The sequence below is a fragment of the Colossoma macropomum genome, unplaced genomic scaffold (genome assembly GCF_904425465.1).
Source record: "Colossoma macropomum unplaced genomic scaffold, Colossoma_macropomum, whole genome shotgun sequence".
Taxonomy (NCBI): Eukaryota; Metazoa; Chordata; class Actinopteri; order Characiformes; family Serrasalmidae; genus Colossoma; species Colossoma macropomum.
Window position 1 is genome coordinate 8,523,737 of NW_023494790.1, and position 19,949 is coordinate 8,543,685.

Consider the following 19,949-nt stretch of genomic DNA (forward strand, 5'->3'; position numbering starts at 1 on the left):
ATTATTTAGTAATTACATGGACTACAATGTAAATTATTTGGGTAATTCTTAGGTTATAGAAGTGTGTAATAAAAGTTTGGTGAGCCCTGGTCATTTAAGAGGTTATAAAGCCTGCTTGACAAAATATAAGCCTGTTTGCCTCACTGCCTGACATTTCATTTATCCTTTGAAGTGCATTGTTTTAAATAGTCTTGCAGGGCCTGACGTGATCTGGTAGTGACAATCAGTGCGTTTACATGAGCTCAATAATCTGAACATAATTGGATTTCTGCAGGTATCTGATTGTTCAAATGGTCATGTAAACAGCATATTCTGATTTCTTAGATTGGAGTAAGGTCTAGAAATCTGATAAAGAGGCTAGATTTTAGCTCAGTATTTAGATTTCTCAGTGCGTGTAAACTCTTACTCTGATTTCGTTCTTTTGGATTTCTCAGTCTGCGCATGTGTGAAATAGACTGCGGTCCTGGAAATAAGCAAAAAGCATTGCCGCGAGACGGCAGCAAAACACTTTTGGAAAAGACGCTGAAACCAACAACATGCTTGATGAAATTAAGGATTTAAATATTATGCATGTTCATAGTTTCAGGTAAAGTGGCGCAATGTTTAAAAAAAAAAAAACGCGGCATGAACTTTGAGTTTTACATTATGTTTGTGTCACATCTTCTGTGAGTTAATTGGTGGATTGTAAGCAGAAATACAATTCTTGCCTGACTCATGTAGACCTGGAGTTTCCCCATTATCTGATTACTCAAGTGCATGCAAACGCGTTGATCGGATTATTGACAAAATCTGATTTTCTGCAGTTATTGGATTATTAAGTGCATGTAAACACATACAATGTCTGGGGACAACTATGAGCATTTTTAGGCTAAATGTGTATGGGAATGTAGACTTGTTAGTGTGGGAACGAATTGAGAGAGAAATTTTAAAACCATCTAATGACATGTGAAGGCTGAACTCAAAGTAGGGAGCAACGGTGTGTTGATCAACATTGTCTGAGAGACAACAAGCCTATTGTTAGCCCATGAAAGTTATCAGAGCTGAAAACACTACAATTAAGCATGTTAGGTGTGTGTTGCATGTGCAGACAACACATTACATATGGTAAAAATAAACATTACCATGTGGAAGGGAAAAACATTAAGTAAGCCAGTTAAGTTGGTGTAATCTAGGACCATAAGTTAAACAGGTTGTCCACAGACATGTATTTTTATTATGACTAGGCTTCAAACTGATCTACTCTGTACTGCAGCCTCAACTACACTCTGGAATTTGGTGCATTTATAGTTTTTGGTCCTATTTCTGTAATCCAGAAACCAACACTGACAACCAGTACATGCATGAAAGACAAGCAAGAGATACATATACACAGTTTCTCCGAGAAGTCCATTTCAGTGAGCTCGTGAAAAGCAGACACTCGGGACTGTCCTCAAGGCCGGAGGCTTTCTGAGGATGGTCAACCCGGAATATTCTGCGTTCTGGTTCCTTTAGCATGGTTCCATGACCACCAGGCATCTACCCGGTGGGGAAGCATAGGAGCTAAGGAGGAAAAGGGGTAGGAGGAAGGGGGGAAGATGGGTGTTCCTCCTCTTCTTTGGTGGGTAGGGTGAAAAGCGGGATGGACGAGTGAGGGAGAGAAGAGGAGTGAATGAGTGAGGGAAGGAGGAGGGATGGTGCCTGTCCTATGCAGACGAGTGCCTGTGTGTCTGTCTGTCCTCTCACACTGTCGATATCAATTTGCCCTCCGAACTGTGGAACAAAGAGAGGGAGAGGCTGCCAGGTTGGGTTCAGACACACAAACACAACAAAGCAGAATGAGCACAAGCAGCTCAATGAATGACACAGTGCTAGGGCTAAAGCTAACACCGCCAGGATTAAGTGGTAAATATAATTACAGGGCTAGGTACACTAACAATGCTAATGCTGCAGGCAGTGAATGAAAGCAGGTAGCCGCCATTTAGCACTACATTTACATTTGCATAATGCTAATTGGTGGCTATGGCTTTTAGGTATTTGCATTTTCATTTGAAAGATTCTTTCAATGGACTGTTTCAATGGCAATTTATATTACTGACATTTGATCCTGTTTTGCAGTGCAGCTTTTTACATTTATGCAGAGATTTAAATCCTAGAAACAATAAAATGCAGTGTGCTAGTTGATCATTTGTGTATTCAGCACTGCATTATACAGTCATATGCAAAAGTTTGGGATCCCCTGGCCAAATTTGTGATGTTTTATTGAGTTTCTGAGTTTTCTATTTTCTATAGAGAACACATTCCTGCATATTTTAATGCATTAATGTTTATAGTACTCTAAAGTTTGGCAAAAAATGTCTTATTTAAGTGTGTTCTCTGTAGAGCATGTGTTATTTTCACTTAGAAAACCGACAAAACACAATGACCTGGGGTGTTCAAACTTTTGCATCTAAATGTATATGACTGTATGATAATTGTTTACTCATATTAATACTGTACAGTATTAAGACAAATCAATTCAAATGAATCCACATGAATCAGTCCAAATGAATCCAAATAATCAATATAAATGAATTTAAATGAATCAGTCCAAATAAATCAGCACAAATGAATCAGTCCAAAAGAATTAGTTCAAATGAATCCAAATGAATCAATCTAAATTAATTCATATTATACAAAGAACTTTTATAGCTCATTGGGATACCTGGCAGGGAGTGAGAGGTTACAGTTGTTTTAGACTATTTTCCTGGCTTTTGCTTAATTCCTATCTCTCTACAGAACTCAAGAGCAACTGAAGTGTAAACTAAAAGGTACTTAAAGACTAATTTACAAATACACAGATGGAATAAGCAAAAGCAAGAGTCAAAAACAAACACAAAATGGAATGGGGACTTAAAACAAATGGTAAATCGACAAAATATATAATCCATTACACTTCTGTAATTTGGTATGTTGCCACAAAGATCAAGGAATTTCACCCCATAGATGAAGATATTTCTGAATGATAGTTTGGTACAGCCAATGCCTTTGATCATGGGCTTTTCTTTTGGTTTGATTTCCAAAAGATAATCTCTTAATTAAATACAATCTTCTATAAAAGGTGTGTGACACCAGAAATCATCTATGGGAAAGGGAGTGTTTTTGGAAAATCACTGACAATGGCGTATATCTATATCTATAAGCATGTTCAAACCCATTTAAACAATAGGAGGATTTCCCTCCATCTGTTCTAATGGGTTTGGGTGCACTTATTGGTCACCCGCCCACCTTATCACGTTTTAGGCAAGAGATCCGCAACCTTCTATTACGGACGACTGGTCGAGCTGCAGGTCAAGCAAAGAGAACCTTTCGCTTGCCACATTCACAGTGGTTTGGGGTAGCTTATGTAACATTTCAGTTTGATAAAACAAATAATAAAATAATAATTAAAAAAAAAAAAGAAAACAGAAAAGACTTCAACAAAATATAAACCTTTCCCTGTGCTATGCCAGACTTTTTTCTCACAAACAGTAAAATCCTATGAACTTTATGTATGACATCTAAAATTCTTACCTTGTTTGGAAGCGGGCCTCGTAGTCCTCGAGCCCTTGCTGTAGGAACAGAAAAAGAGCATGTGAGTAATCTGCTTATTGTCCCTCCTTTACAGTCCACTCAGGGTACGCCTCAAATGCTTGAGCTACTGCTATGAAACTACATAATATGAAATTTAACCCTTAGGAATCACAATTAGGACCAGCAATAACAACAGCATGGTGTAATTTAATGAATTGTTTCTCATATTGTTCATTGAAACAAGAAAAACCTGTTGATACAGAAAGTATCACTTTACACTTCATCACCTTAACACTTTAATTGGAACCTGTTACTTGACACTGACATAACCATGCACTAAACATGTGTTGTACTGTCATGAGTTTTCATAATAGATCATGTCTACTAATATAATAGCATTAGCTTTCATATTTCCATTACCAGTAACTGTCATGACAGATCTAATAATATTTGATGTCATGACGGTTAACTAGAGTAAGAATTGTGAAAATTAGCCTCCAACTTAAACTGATCACATACAGCAAACATTTTGACATCTGTTATGACAATTTCTAGTAATGGTTACATGACACGGTTATTTTACTGAACAAAATCTGTCATGACAGCATATGACATGTTTATAGCACAGTTATATCAATGTTGCATAATCATTGCATGGTTATGTCGAGTAAAGCATTGTCAAGTAGCATCGCAAAACGAAAGTAACTTCTAAGGGTTAAAATAAATAGTAGTTCAGTGAAATACAGTGTAAAAAAAACTCCAAACTCCGATAATTAACATTAACAGTAAAAGTATGTTTTCTTAGTGATGGTACAAATCTGTAAAATTTCAATAATTTAATTGATTAGAAATGTTGCCTTTTACAATAATTCAACAGTTTCACTAGTTCTTAAGTGACCCTTATTAGTCTCCAAACGGGGAAATTTCACCACCTCATTTTGACTCATCCGTGTAGTGAAACACCACATATACACTAGTGAATGCACACACACAACAGGGCAGTGAGCACACTTGCCCAGAGCGGTGGGCAGCCCTATCTATGGCACCCGGGGAGCAGTTGCGGGGTTCGGTGCCTTGCTCAAGGGCACTTCAGTCACATACTGTCGGCTCAGGGTATCGAACCGGCGACCTTCCGGTCACAAGGCTGATCCCCAACCTCCAGTTCATGACTGCCCCCTAACAAGTTATTATGACATACAGTGTTTTACCATAATAATGCCAGTAACAACCGTTAAAATAAATGCAAATGTCTGTGAAATAAATATGATTATTTGTTTTTATGAATGTGCATTATATTTCTGTAAATAAAAATACAGTGCATGTGTGGTTTATTTAAACGCATCTTTTTTACAGTACTTTGACACTGAAAATACTTTTCTGCAATGATAATCCAACAAACAGGATAGAAAAATGAATTCAATTTGATGCACTGCTGCAAAGACCAGGAAATTATTAATTCCACTTTTATGGGTGAATAAAGACCTTGAATAACAGTGCCTTGGAACACTGCCTTATGGAGAAAGTTCTTCTAATCTTGTTCCTGGCATCCCACAGCGCTAAACAGTTTCAGCTATTTCCCAGCCCACCTGATCCAGCTCGTGAAGGGCTAATAATCAGTTAATGAGCTGGATCAGATGCTGTGAGTCACCAGGAGCAGGATTAAGAAACACTAATATATGAAGTTAAAGTGCATGAGGCTCTAGATTGCCAGCAGGTGGCAGGAGCGCTATGCGAGCAGGGCTGAGCTCTGTGCACTGCGGTACCTGTGCCTCTGCTCCACATAAAGAGAGAGGGAGGTCATTGAGTACACTCTGTACAGCGAGCGGGCTGACAGTGTAGAGGAAGGGGACTGGCTGAGTGTCATTTAAACACCACTCCTCTATCCATTTAAGATGAACAGAATATACACTAAAGGCAAATGAAAGCGTGGGGGTGCCGGGGGGGTAGATGTTATATAACACACCCGCTGCTTTTGATGAAGAGTCGTTGGTGCACACGCACACATACACACTCTTAGGAGAATACATCTGGATTCTCTTAATCATTGATGTACCTCTTTCTTGTCTGCATTAGTAGTAAATGTGTATCCGAATGGCTTCTTAAAGGGGTGCATTCTGCTGTGCAGGACTCTGGCTATATAAAACCTATTGAAAATGTATTATAATATCTTCTGTTTCTATATAATATAACGACATCATATATTCTATTTTCACAGGGGTGAGTGTGGTCCGTGTCAGCTCAGTCCAGCCTATTTGTCATGCACGTTTGCTTAGGGTAATGTTCCGAAACGTCCTCTATGCTGTCAGCTGAGGTGCACTCTGTTCTGATGGAGCTGGTCACCGCTGAGCTGTTGAGCATGCAGCAGTACAGCAGCTGTATCTCACTAAATCCTGTAGGCAATACATGTATGTGTTTGTTTTCATACATTACAAGGACAAATACCCTGACTTTGCAGAAAAACTGGGGAAAAACCTACTATATCATTGTTCATTGTATCTTACGCCTTTTTCGAGGGGAACTGGATCTTTCCACTTTGCTATTGTTAGCATGCTGAAGGTGGCATTCTATGTAATCTTCCAAATGACTAATTTTGCTGGTATCAGTGCTGTGTTTTGCATGTAAATGACACCTTAGACTCAATGTACTTTGGTGATAAACAAATTCACTGCATTACAGTAGCTGGAGACAACTGCCATCAACAGAACTTGCCAAATAAAGGCTGTATTTGAATAAGAGGCCGCAGTCACAGAGCTGCACAAGCAACTGGGTTCCAGGGTGGAATCAAGGATGTTTAAAGGGTCAAACTAGGAAAAAGCATTAACAGTGTTAAAAAAAAAATAGTAATGTTATTAATTTAAGGTGTTAACTTTGAAAACAGCATACCTGATTTAACTTAATGAAGCACTGATTGAGCCAACTTAGGTATTTGGACTTTTTTAATGCCTTTAATGCAATTTTGACCTTTCAAACCGTCCATAGTTTCACAAGTCTGAAGTTAGGTTCTAATTCGCCAGCATCTTTTTTCGAATTTCTTACTGCTGCTCTTACTGCTCCTTAAGGTGGAACAGCAAAATTGAACAAGAAGCCAATTTCAGCCTCATCATAGCTGCTCCTGTATGTGTGTGTGAACGTGTGCATGCTGCATGTGTGTGTGTACCTGTGAAAATCCTGGCACTGCCACACTGTATGGTCTCTGTCTGCTCAGTGAGGCGGTCTGTGCCATTAGCCGAGAGGAGGAGCCATAATCAGCAGACGGAATAGTGACCGGTTCTCTCTCCAGAAGATTCCCTGTGCTGCTGCTTCTGCCATGCTGCAAACTACACACACACACACACACAGAGCCATTATGACACACAGCTGTGCATTAAGAGCACACAGTAAACCCCCCCTGTCATTTGCATCAACTTTTCTAAGTAATGAACTCACGCAGAGTTAAAAGCCCTTCAGCAAAGATCTGTGCGATACAATTTAACTTTATAGCTTTATAATTTGTTCAGTGCAATGGAATTTATAGTGCTCCTGCTAAGGACAATTGCTTTGTACATCTGCTGTATGGGCGGTAAAACAAGACATAGTGTCGATGAGGAGTCAGGACTGAACTCATAAAGTGGTACACATTAGACTCATTAGGTCTTACCTGACATGCAATCTGCTAGTGTCTGTTTCAGGGATCACTCTGGTGTAAGAGAAGGGGAACCATCCTCGCCTGCCGCACATACACACCAAACACAGTCTGAGTGAGCAACATATACTTTCTCTTTCTTTGCAAAAACTGATTTACTGTAAAAACTGTATTATTTTCATTTTTCCCCCATTGAATACTTTATTTATAGTATAGAACCCCAGTTGCAAGAACAACTGAAAGTCTTAAAGTAAACCAGAAATTACAATTGACCTTTTTTATCTTGTTCATGTCCTTGGTCAATCAACCATGATGTATCATACACTGTTAGAAATAAAGGTTCTGTGCAGGTACATTTTTTGTTTATCAAGGTATAAACAATGTAAATGTTCCCCCAAAGGTACAACAGTGGCTTTAAGGGCTGATTGTGTATCTGAATAAGTCTTTCCAGGTGAAAAGTACACATTTGTATCTTTTCATAACCTAACATTTTAAAATAGAACAATAAAATAAAAAGCCTGGAGACGAGACGGGGTGTGTGGAGTCAATACAACTTAGAAAATATAATTTCAGTGGATTATGGTACAGTTATGTTCCCTGACTAAAGGTACTGAGATGTACCCTTGAGGGAACCACCCCAGTGACAGTTTCATCCCTTTTTTTCTGAGAGTGTATCATTTAAAAGCAAAATTCTTGTTTTCCTTTATAACCAATAATATCATGTTTCACCAGACCTCTGCTTATGGTTGGTGTTTTGTCTTTTAACCTGCCCAAGAACCGCTGACTTTGTCAAGACCATTTAACTGTCACGCAATATGAACAATTGTGACGTGACATGTAAGGGCAGGTGTCGAGATCTTCTCTGGCAAGCCTCAATACGGGGCTACACCCAAAAATAACTATGTGCAGCATATTGGTGTGCATCTGCAAAACATATGAGCTTAACATGCCTAAAAACTACTAAAGGTTCAAAGAAGACTGAAAGAAATTTGTTCTGATGTGAACTTCACACATCTAATGACTATATTGCTCTGAAAGGCTCAGCAGGAAGAGCATCTAAATGCACTGAAGCTATGAAGCTAATGCAGTAATAGAAGCTTATATCTCACCAATAAGCAAAAAAATAAGAACCACTTTGTCATTTGACTAGGGGTACCCAAGCTTTTGTATATGACATATATAACAATATATCATAGAGTCAGAAATCATGTAAGCAAGTCTATTTAGGATTGCTACTTAATGTTATTTGAGGCAAATGTGTTGTAATTTAAGCATACAGTTTGCACCATGTTAATTGGTGAAGAATGAGCTTCCATTACTTGTTAGCTGCATTAGCCTTGTGGCTGCTTGACTACAGTTGGGGTAAAGGGGAACATTCTGTAAATTAGATTTTTACTAAATTATGCTTTTAATTAAGATTTAATTCTGAGATACTTCACTCACATCCTGTTCTTCTCGTTCTCTCCATAGTGCCAGCCGTCCCGTGCCTCGGGCACCAGCAGTGTGATGATGTCCCCCTCAGTGAAGCTGAGCAGGGTGTTGTTATCTCCAGCCGCGTGTGAGAAGATGGCCTGGACACGGGTCCGCCCGTTCCTCTCCAGTCCCGCTGCCATTGAGCTCGACCTGGGCAGTGTCTGGGTCTCTGCTGAGAGGCCAAAGGGTTGGAGGTCAGATAACAGTCAGCTGCATGACTGTGCAAAAGCAAGTATGTTATTTCTGATGATACTGCAAAGCCTGAGTGGATATCAATGACCACATCACTGATCAAAAAACAGATAAAGTCAAAAGTCATGATAAAGTGAATGTCACTGAACCAATCTGACATGTCTTTAGCCTTAAAAGAGGCCTTATATGCCTCCTTTTCTGCTTTAATCATGTACATTTTTCGTTTCGTTTGCTTAAACCACCCTAAACATCCTTCAGACTCTAGCTTTGTCCTTCACCCATTTTCCTGGCTTTTTAAAGCCTGTCCCTTCTATTCCCTCTAGTTCTGGCCTGTTTTCATTAAACGTGTTTGCACTCTTATTGTCTGGGTGCAGGAGAAACAGTCGCTGCCTTATGAAGGAGAGAAGAGAAAGAGAAATAAAGAGAGAAGCTGGACATGCTGTAGTCAGAGCTATTGGCTTTTTATCTGGATGCACCGTCTGTCCTCAAATAACACATTTACCTTAACATGAATGTTCAAATAAACTGCTGATGTGAAGGTGAATCATCAATCAGGTTAACATTTTGCCAAATGTATTTAAATGATACACTCATCCTAAATGTTTCTTCGCTTAGAGGCACGGTTGAGGAAACAAAAAACTTTAATTAGTAAATAACCTTTACATGATGTGAAGGTCCTTAAATATCTCGTTTACAATGCCTGATTTTCATTTATTAGAAGGCTCTTTAGGGAAGGGCTTCTCAATCAAAATGTGGACTGAACCGCAGTTCACAACAGCTTTAATGGAGCTGCAGGAGGGGGCGCTCAGGTGGGTGAGTGATTGCGTGACACACGTGCTTAGTCTATGTTTTGCTGTTTTCAAGAAATGGTTTGTCTCCAAATGGAGGAATTCGCAAATTGCCCATTGATAATTGACTCATTGACTAGCTCTGCATACAACGCACAATGGATTTGGCGCATTGGCACCCCAGTGGCGATGAATCTGCAATTTATGTAGCCATTATCATACTTTTTATCTAGGTATTGTGTTTGTTCTTGTTTTATACAGGTTATTCTGAGTTTGCAGAGTTTTACTCTGCATTGTGGTACATTTCCAGAACCAGGACTGGGCGCATCTGTTCTATGGCATCACTCCAAAGAACCCTTTTGGACCCTTCATTTTCAAAAATGTACTGTTCTGCCTGTAACAAGGATCTTAATTTGCCCCCCAAAAAACAGAATGTTGAATGTCATTAAATGTATGTCAGTTCCAGTGGGCTGGAGGGATTGGCTGCATACTTACCCAGAGTGCTCTTGCTCTTAATGGGTGCAACTTTGCGGACAGGCAGAGTGTTGGAGTAGATGTCGCTGCCGTGGCGGTGAACCTGTGGCGAGACAGTTTTGGCCTGTGCAGCTTTGCTCTCCATCCAGTGCTGATAGTCCTCCACTCCATGAATCCCAGCTGTGCCGTTCACTATAGGACCGCTCTCTGCTCCCATCATCCTCTGGGGGAAGACCCAGCAAAAAATTGCAGAATCATCATGGTGGCCTCTTTTAGCATCACTATTTATAAGTTCATGAGCGTTCGAGTTTGGCTCTGCTGACATCAACACCTCAACAAAATCTAATCTTTAAAGGATTCAAACTAATTACTTTTTTTTTTAATAAACCAGTCTGATGTAGTATATAAACATTAAGTTTCAAAATGCACCATTCACAAACCAGTTCATACAGTTCACATATCACTACTGTCAGAACAAAAGACTGTATCTCCATTTTTGCCGTTTTTCAGTTTTAACATAATTTGAAAGTGCCTGTTGCCTTTTACATTGTGTGTAAATTACATGATGAATGGACCAAAAGAAACAGCCCAAAATGGAAAAAGGTCTGGTTCCATTGACTTACATTAAAAGTCAATTATATAAAGTGTTTTCCTTCTCCTGTAAGGTTATTATTTTGGACATAAAAATAATAACCTTACAGGATAGCGATATAGATACTAAGCTGCTTTGAATTGTATCTGTGATGTTCAATATAAAAACACATTTATCCACCTATTCAGCCTACAACTGATTAGCTCCACCCATTCAGGTTGTAAGGAGTGTTTCCACCTGGACTGCTTTTTAAATGAAGCACAATACTGGGCAGCCAACCAGGACAGAGATCATATGCATATATCAGTCAGTACCAAAAGCCTGTTTTTATTTTATAAGGGATAAAGAGAGTTGATAATGACTGTTCTTTGTACATTAAAGTAAAAATAAAAATTAAATTCTAGGATATAAGAAAAACTTTTATCCTTCCATCTAATAAATGCTACATTGTAAGACTGCTTGCGCTCCCCCCTGTAGAATGAAATCCTGTAAAGTCTCCAGTGAAGTTTTATTTACAATACAAAAAAAAAAATCACGTTGGCACTTTAATTAAACTGACTGTCACTCTTCCCACATGGCTCCTGGAGGCATCCTTGCCTCCGGGGATATTGCAACAGCAAGAGAAAAAAAATAAATAAAAAAAAACAAGCTAAAGGATGACAGGATGCGAACGGCTAGACGTGTTCTATAATTCTCTTCACAGCAACGAGGTAATTATCATGCGATAATTCATGAACTGATATGAATACCAGAAGAGAGAGATGCCCTTCTATCCCAGCTCTTTTGCTTAGGCCTGCAGTTGTGCAACACTTTCTCAACTCATCAGACACCTTATGCAGAACTTAATTAGCCTTCATGTTTGGTAGCTATGCCAGATTTAACCCAGTCATTTGAAAACACTGAAGTAATTAACGTGGACAACCTTTTTCCAAAAGAACACATTTCTGGTCAGGACATGGATAAGTCAACTCAACCCACTTCCTTCACTTACCTGCTGGCTGCCCATGAGAGCAGCCAGTTCAGGGGGCACTGATAGGGGTTTGGCTCCAGGAATAGGCTCCGAGATATGGTGTGGTCCACCAGGCCCACTGCCCATCTGCTGGGTGAGGAGGACTGTCCGGTCAGGGAGCTTGTGGGGGTCAGCACATGCCTGCTGCCATAGTGGAATCTTCTGGGTCAACAGGTCTTTACCCTGAGCACACGAACAAATGCGATGGGCAATAATCAGAGACATGGACAACAACTTCCAGACACCTGAACAATTAAAAAAAAAACATTTTAACAGTGATAGTAACTTACAGGATACATCAGACTACAAGAAAGGTTTTGGTGCAGTTAATTGTACATATTCATAAAAGGACTTAACCCAAGTTAAGACATGTTTGGTATTTTAGGTTTGCTTCTTCAGTTTTTCACTGGAGCTATGAAGCTAGTGTAGCTGATAAGTAATGTAAGGTTAGGACCACCAGTTTGCATCATCTATAAAAATAAGTCACTAATACTTAGCTATGCTAAGTGTATTGAACAGTGTAACCCCTTAAAATCTCAGGTTTATTACATACAAAGGCTCATTATTCAGAAACTACAGGGACATCAATGCAGACTTGTGGATCTATTCTTAGGTTATAGAAGTGTGTAACAAAACTCTGGGCTTTAAAGGGGTTAAAACTTAGTAGTAGCAGCCATTAATCCTTCTGAACCCAACTAGCCATTATTTAACAATTCAGCACAGTTTGAGGAAAATGTATGATGATTTAGTCATGGGGTTTGCCAGGTGCATAAACTGGTGGTCACCATTTTTCATTAGTTGTTTTCTTGTTTGATTACATTTGGGGTAACAGGGGAATTGCGTAAATGTGATTTCTTGGTGAAACATCACTTTAAAAAGGTACTAAACAGATGATTTTTTAGAAAATAGAGGGGACCACTTTACAGACCCTCTATAAAACTTTTATGAATGGTTTAAAATGAGTTTACTAATAGTTATTAAATAGGTCATAATCACATTAAAAATATTAATAGTTATAACGGCAACAGTGACCTGTTATAGCTGATGAATATGAATATGAATGCTCTAAAATCACTTGGAAAGAATCTCTTTATTTTAATTGACATTAAAAGTTAAGACTTTTTTTCTATTGCAAACTTATTATTTTGGAGATAAATATTTTCTTTTGACAGAGTTGATATGTAACCAGCAAGATCTGAATTCTAAAAGTATAGTTGAATGTGGGCTTTTGTCAAGCTACAGGTCACTGTTGCCATTTTTATTTTTGTGTTATAACTTCTTATTAATGACTTGTAAGTTGTTTTGGACCTAATAAATGAACATTAATAAACACATTTTAAACCAAAACTTTTTATAGTGTTATTGTAAAGTGGTACCAAACAGAGCTTTAGTCTGGCAACTTTCTAAGAGTTTAGTCTCAGACACACACACACACACACACAGAGCTCAGTGTAAGTGCACTGAACTCCACACAGACAGATTCTTTGATGGAGGGAGAGTGATAGAGTGATCCCTCTTCACTGCTCTCAGGCTCAAAAGCACTGAGACTTCGCTCTTTACTCTGCCCTCCTAAAGCACTAAGGCATCAATCTAACACACTGTGAGCTGGCTCAGTACTCTTGCTGGCCCTCTGTCTGTCCACACTGGGCCACGCATCGCATCATTACCCCGGCCTTTTCTCAGCCCAGCTGGCCACTGAGGAAACAGCCAGGCGGCTCAGGAACACCTGAAAAGCTGCCCACGCTGCACAAAGCACAGAACGCTTTATTTTTAGGGTTTGTTTATACAGCCAGGACATTTAATTAATGCTGTCTCTGTGCGCATGGACAGGTATAATTTAGCACTGAATCAGTAACGCCTATGTGATCACATGGCTAACACTGCTAACATTTTGGGTACTTCAGTTATGCTACTGTTAAGTCTTTGGAAGTACTGGATAATGCCAGAGTTTATTCATTCTCTGAGTCTAGAACGTCTTCTTTCGCCTCTGCCTATTCCATTCGTATTAATTTATTTATTTATGCCATGAATAGAGCTATAAAGTATATTATACTTAATACAGTTTAGTATTTGTCTACTCTGCATTTAATCACATTTGTTCATTACTGTTGGAAAAGAATAGAAAAAGGGGTGGAAGAAAGGAGGAAAGAAGGAAGGAAGGAAGGAAGAAAGGAGAAAAGAAAGAGAAAAGTAAGGAAGAATGAAGGGGCAAGATCACCAGAAGGAAAAAGAAAGACAGACAACCAGAAAGAAAGGGCAAGAGAGACAGAGAGAGAGAGAGAGAGAGGGATGATGGAAGAAGAAAAGAAGAAGGGAAGGAAGAGGAAGGGAGGAAGGAAGGAAGGAAGGAAGGAAGAGGGGAGAAGCTCACCAGAAGGAGAAATAAAGGCACACAACCAGAAAGAGGAGAAAGATAGCGAGTGACATGGTGGGGGGAGGAGGGATGTGGATGGAAGGAAGAGGGGAGAAGCTCACCGGAAGGAAAAAGAAAGAGAGACAACTAGAGAGAAAGACAAAGGAGAGCAAGAGAGAGAGAGAAAGAGAGAGAGATAGAGAGGATGGAAGGAGGGAGTAGGAAAGGAAAGAAAAGGAAAGGAAAGGAAAAGAAAGAAGAGAAAAGGAGAGAAGTTCGCCGGAAGGAAAAATAAGGGCACAGAACCGGGGGGGGTGTAGAAAGAAGAGGGTAGAGGGTAGAAAGTTCACCAGCAGGAAAAAGAAAAGGAGACAACCAGAAAGAAAGACAAATGAGAGCAAGAGAACGAGAGAGAGATACACTTTGAGTCAGGTTCTGTGGCTCTCCCTGCTGAGGCAATTATCAGTTGGGCAGCTGAACGAGAAGCACCTGCAGAGAGCTGCAGAGAGCTGCATGACCAGCCGGACTGGACCGGCCGTGTGCCTTTAGTGTGAGAACACACACAGAGGAGGTAGAACTATCATGTTCTAACAGAGGGGATATCTGGGCTAGAATGTTAGTACAGAACACTGCAAAAGCGATTGAATGATTTATCTTTCATTAAACTTCTAACATTAAGTTAACAGGACAATAAACAGTGTTTTACATTCTGTTGACTAATTATTTGAAATTCAACAAACTCAAAATTTGAAGGCAACCAGGTTATTCCCATTTTTTAAAGATAAAACACTGATTCATTTTTTTACAGTGCAACCATCTACACCAGAACTCATAACAGTTATGAAATCATTAGCATGCTGAAGACAGATACTGTCCTACATTGCCCATAAAAAGGCTTGGGAGCAGCTCTTACAGTAAATTTAATAAATAAACATATTTTCTTTGTCAGTTCGGCCTCACTTTATTTGGATAGTCCACTATAGTCCCCTATAGATTATCTACAGATGTTCAAATTGTTAACAAACTATCTGTTGAAACTTTGTTCTAAACAGTGGTGAGGTTAAGGTTAGGATTTGGACCAGGGTCATGGATGGGTTTAGGTTTTGGGTTGAGGTTAAGGTTAGGATTAGAGCCAGGTTTAGAGTTAAAGAAAATGATGGTCAATTTAGTAAATATTTAGTTGAATGTAACTTGAAAGAAATTTAAGAAACTACAAAGCATCAAAAGTGGACTATCCATAAAGTGTTACTGTCAGTTCCCATTAGGGACGATGTTTTAGTATAATAAGAATAGAAAGCTGTGGAGATACAGCCGTTTTTCTTTGTAAAACTGAACAACTGACAGAAGCTCTACCTTGGGAATAAAGCCAAAGCCCACACATTTTATCCCGTTGTTGTGATGTCCGCACTCATCAGTAGAGTTTCAATATGTGCTGTCAAATCATTGTTTAAGCAAAACCTACTTGTCATACCAAGAAAGGCACTTTGATGAACACGAAGCCGAGTGTTGAAGCAAAATATACTCAAGTGTTAGCAAATAGCTGTGTTATGTTAATCAAAGCCTTTGCAGACATTGAAAATAATCAGTTGATACGTTATGGAATTTTTTTAAAGAATTGTCACCAAACTTGACTTGCAGTGTAGCTGTAGACAAGTACATATTGGCTAGTGATTGTGTCTGCCAGTGAATTAGCAATGACATTTACTGTACTATAACCAGAAGGTGCACTCCATGCCAGTTGGAAAGGCTTTTTTCTCAGTTTATCTGTATTGTTATTAATTTTGCACACACTTCTCTGTGGTATCTGTGTGCGAGGGCCCTTTTGTGCTGTTCCCATTATCTGCTGGTTTGGCCTTGGTGGTGGTTCAGTGAGTAAGTACCCAGCAGTCTTTGCGTGTTGGCCGTGGGCGAAGGTGTGGGGCTTCAGAGATGACGGTGTCTCCTCAGGCAGATGGTCTGCTCAGCACAATTCACTTTGTTCCTCAGCCTCTCCCTAACTGGAGCACCGCTTCTTTATTATGGGCCGCTTATACAACTGGGCCAATGGTGGGAGCGCATGTGTGCGTGCATGTGTACGTGTGTGAGTGCGTGTGTGACAGAGAGAGAGAAAGGGAGAGGGAGAGGTAGGGAAAGAGTGACCAGGTGGGCGAGCAGGTGAAGAAAGTAGCTTTAACCTACATTTGAGCCAAAACACATTACATTTCCAGTCTCTCCCACTTTCTCTGTTTTCATTTTTTCTCTGTTTCTCTTTCTTCCTTCCTCTCCATCTCAGGGGACAAAGCAATCTTCAGCTCTTGTGCCCCCCCAAAGCCATTATATTCAGTCTCATTTTCTCAGTTGAACATGTTAAATTGCTCTGTGTCTGCAGACCTCACTGTCTCTACAGCATGGTGTTTCCTAGAGAATCTGCCTTCCTACACACCCATGTGTATCATCCCACCACACATACACACACTCACACACACACACACAAACACACATACACTTGTAATTATACAATATCAGGGCATTTATACACGTCCTATATGAATTTTGTGGTATATATGTAAGAATAAGTCCAAATTGTATTATGTAAGATGTCCTAAATGTATTACATATGTTCGTAACTATGTAATAATATGTGCCAAATGTATTTTATACGTAAGTACATATATGTATTAGCAACATGCCCTACATGTATTGTATAAATGTATGTGCCTATGTAATAATAAATAGTCCCATATGTATTACACATGCTGATACTTATATAATAATAGCATGTCTCATACATATTATATTACATGTCAGCATTTATGCCCCATATATATGTAATATAGAACATTTATTAAAACATATAGGTTCTAACATACGTGTTACTTATATGTTAGAACCTATATAATAACAATATATAATGAATGTTCTAAAAGCTTTATATAAATGTACCTTTGTAATAATAAGTTGTAATATATGTGCTAGTAATAATAACATGCCTATACCTATTACATATATTTATGTACCATATGTATTATGTACGTTAGTACCTACGAAATAATATGTCCTATAGCTATTATATATGTTAAATACCTATGTAATAACAGTATGTCCCATCTGTAACATATATTATATAGACTATGTGATAATAACGAATACCATGTCTATTACATCTATGCCCGTTTTAAGAAGTGAACATGCAGGTTTCGTAAAAAATTCCCTGAAAATGTATGAAAACAAACACAGACACACACACACACTCATACACGACGCTCAGTGTCTGGACACAGTGTTCTTGTAGAAGTGGGCCACCCTCTGCCTCAGCCCCCCCTTCCTCTCCTCCTCTCTCTCTCTCTCTCTCTCTCTCTCTCTCTCTCTCTCTCTCTCTCTCTCTCTCTCTCTCTATCTCCTCCCTCTCCTCTCTTCCTCCTCCGTGCGTCTTTCCTCCCACCGCACTATCTGTCAGAGCTGCGGCGTCGTGGCCCACGCACAGCAGAGGAGGGGAAACTCATTCACCCGGACATGACTGGAGTTCCCCCGCACCACCGTGCTCCACTTTACTTTACAGCCTACTGTATTCAACCACTGTCAGTATAATGCAATACTTGTGCTTCACGGCATATTGCATTGACCCATGTCTGCTCATTTGGTTCGCAGGGGAAAAAATCACCAGCCTGGAATTAAATCTCACTCTGAAGGCGTACTGAAGAGCAGAACTGTAAAGCAGCAGCTACGTTTTATTAAACCTTTATTAAATGCTCATTTCATTTCACAGACTGGATAACGCCTCGTCCACATGCTCTAAGATATGCGGAGCGTTCTTAAGCAGACATGTTCGCACGACAGCATAATCAGCAGCAGCCGCTTTATCAGCTGTAATGAGAGGGGATTTTAGGCAGAAACAGCTTATCAGTGGATGTAGCTGTTTTGTTTAATAACTGAATATGTTTGGGTAGTTTATCATAAAGTGACAATGGATTGTAGAACAAAATAAAATTGTACTAATGGTAAAGAGTGGATGTTAAAATCTGGTAATGTGTTTTCAGTGAAGAAACATTTTCACATTATTAGAAACCCCAAACACACTTTTTGGCCAGATTATTAGAAACTCTATGTAGCCCCAGTCACCTAGGTCCACCTTGCTGGTGTACAGTTTGTGAGTGTAGCTCACCTGTTAATACACAATTTGTATTAGCCTTCATCTGGCCCTTCATCAATGGTCAGTTTTTGACCACAGAGCTGATTTTGGCTGAATATTTTTGGGGGGTGGACCACTCACAGCCTAGCAGCACAATGACAATCTTGTCAGTGTCGTCATGGTGCTGAGAATCGTCCACTACCCAAATAATATCTAGTCAACGGTGGCTCTGCGGCCTGAGATTGACCAATGAAGAATGGGCAGCTAACAAATGGTGCATGACAACAGATGGTTGCAGTCTCTGAATGTACACCTAAAAGGCTGGTGGAGTTAATCAAACGGACAGTGAGCAGAAGTAGAAGGTAGATGTTTCTAATAAAGTGGACAGTGAGTGCACTGAAATCTATTTCGAATAGATATTAACCAATGTTAACTCATAAATTACTATAGATATAGATCTCCAAGCAATCTGATAGATGCTGGTTCTGCACCCAAACCCCCTCTCTCTGAGCCATTCAGCATGAGCAGGATGTGATGTAGGTGGGTGCTGGGGGTGGGGCTTTCTCACCTTGGTGTGGTAGGCGCTGCTGCTCTTGGCCACGGCGCACTGTCGGTCCACCAGGAAGCAGTACCTCCTCCTCTCTTCGGACAGGGCATTTTTGTAGCCCTCTGCGATGTGGCTGTCCAGCTCACTCTGCCTGCTGCTGATGGCCTCCACGTACTGAGGGACAGGGAAGGTGGCGTGAGGCGGACTCAAAACAGCCAAGAAGCCCCCTGGTTTCTCTCAGCTATGAGCAAAGGTGGGCAGGCTGAGAGAAACTGCACAGTTTTAACAGCACTGATGCCACCTGGCTGTGCACACAAAACAGCATTCTGAAGGTAAATGGACAATGGACTGCAAAGCTGGTGATGGATGCATTTAGCAGGCTTGACTGGCTGTCTCAGATGACCCAAGAAACTGAGGTTAATTTGCACTCTGTTATGAGCGCTGGACACTACAACCGAAAGGTCAATTGTATGTTGACAAGAAAACGTTCAAGAAGCAAGGCAACAGCATACACTGAATAAGAGCACTTTTCCTGACTCTATATGGAGATAAAGTCACATAGCTTACAAATGTTGCTAAAATTGTCTTTCTCTGACATAGTGCCAAGCTACCTGCCATTCCCATTAGCCTGTATGCCCTCTAACAAGGACACGCACCTCCACAGAACTTGGCATCACACGACCACATCAACAAACACACCTTTACAGATACGCAAGCAAGGCAAGATTCCTACATACAGCACACTGAGTAACTCTTCTGTGCTGTGATTTCTGCCTGCCGAGTGTTAATGAACATAGCTGAGGCGACTGAGGTCAATATCATAACTCTACAGGCTGCAAGGCTGAGTGCCAAGAGGTGGTACGTGCTCAAGTGAAATCAACTGCTGGAGTTTATCGAATACAAATACAACACACATCCAGTATGAGCTGTATATAAAATCTGCCCTTACACATTTTAGCACACAAATACAGTTACATGCAAAGGTTTAGGCACCACTGTTCAAATTGCATTGGTAACACTTTATTTGAAGGGGTCCTTTGTAGATGATTAATAAACTCTTAACAGATTATCAGTAACACATCAACAACATATCTGTGAAGTAGCAGCAGTGAAGCATCTGAATACACTGAAGTAAATATTATGTAAATGTTCTGTTGATACATTACTTACATTAAGTAGATATATTGTTAATATGTTACTTCCATTACGCAAAACCTAACCTTACCCAACCTTACCCAAAACCTAACCCTAACCCTGGCCCTT

General features: G+C 39.9%; 1 protein-coding gene across 6 annotated transcripts in view; it reads right to left on the reverse strand.

The window, feature by feature from the left end:
• baiap2b (BAR/IMD domain containing adaptor protein 2b) overlaps nt 1–19,949 on the reverse strand; it is a 94,873-nt gene that overhangs the window by 6,818 nt on the left and 68,106 nt on the right. For 4 of the 6 annotated variants that reach the window (XM_036572039.1, XM_036572036.1, XM_036572037.1 and 1 more), the window contains 7 exons: nt 18,708–18,860; nt 11,661–11,861; nt 10,099–10,300; nt 8,594–8,795; nt 7,166–7,234; nt 6,686–6,845; nt 3,529–3,566 (listed from right to left, as the gene is read on the reverse strand). In XM_036572039.1, the coding sequence (XP_036427932.1) occupies nt 3,529–3,566; nt 6,686–6,845; nt 7,166–7,234; nt 8,594–8,795; nt 10,099–10,300; nt 11,661–11,861; nt 18,708–18,860 (1,025 nt within the window). Of the gene's footprint in view, nt 1–599; nt 1,750–3,528; nt 3,567–6,685; nt 6,846–7,165; nt 7,235–8,593; nt 8,796–10,098; nt 10,301–11,660; nt 11,862–18,707; nt 18,861–19,949 lie in introns of those variants that run through there. The other 2 variants (XM_036572035.1, XM_036572038.1) reach the window with 2 other exon arrangements.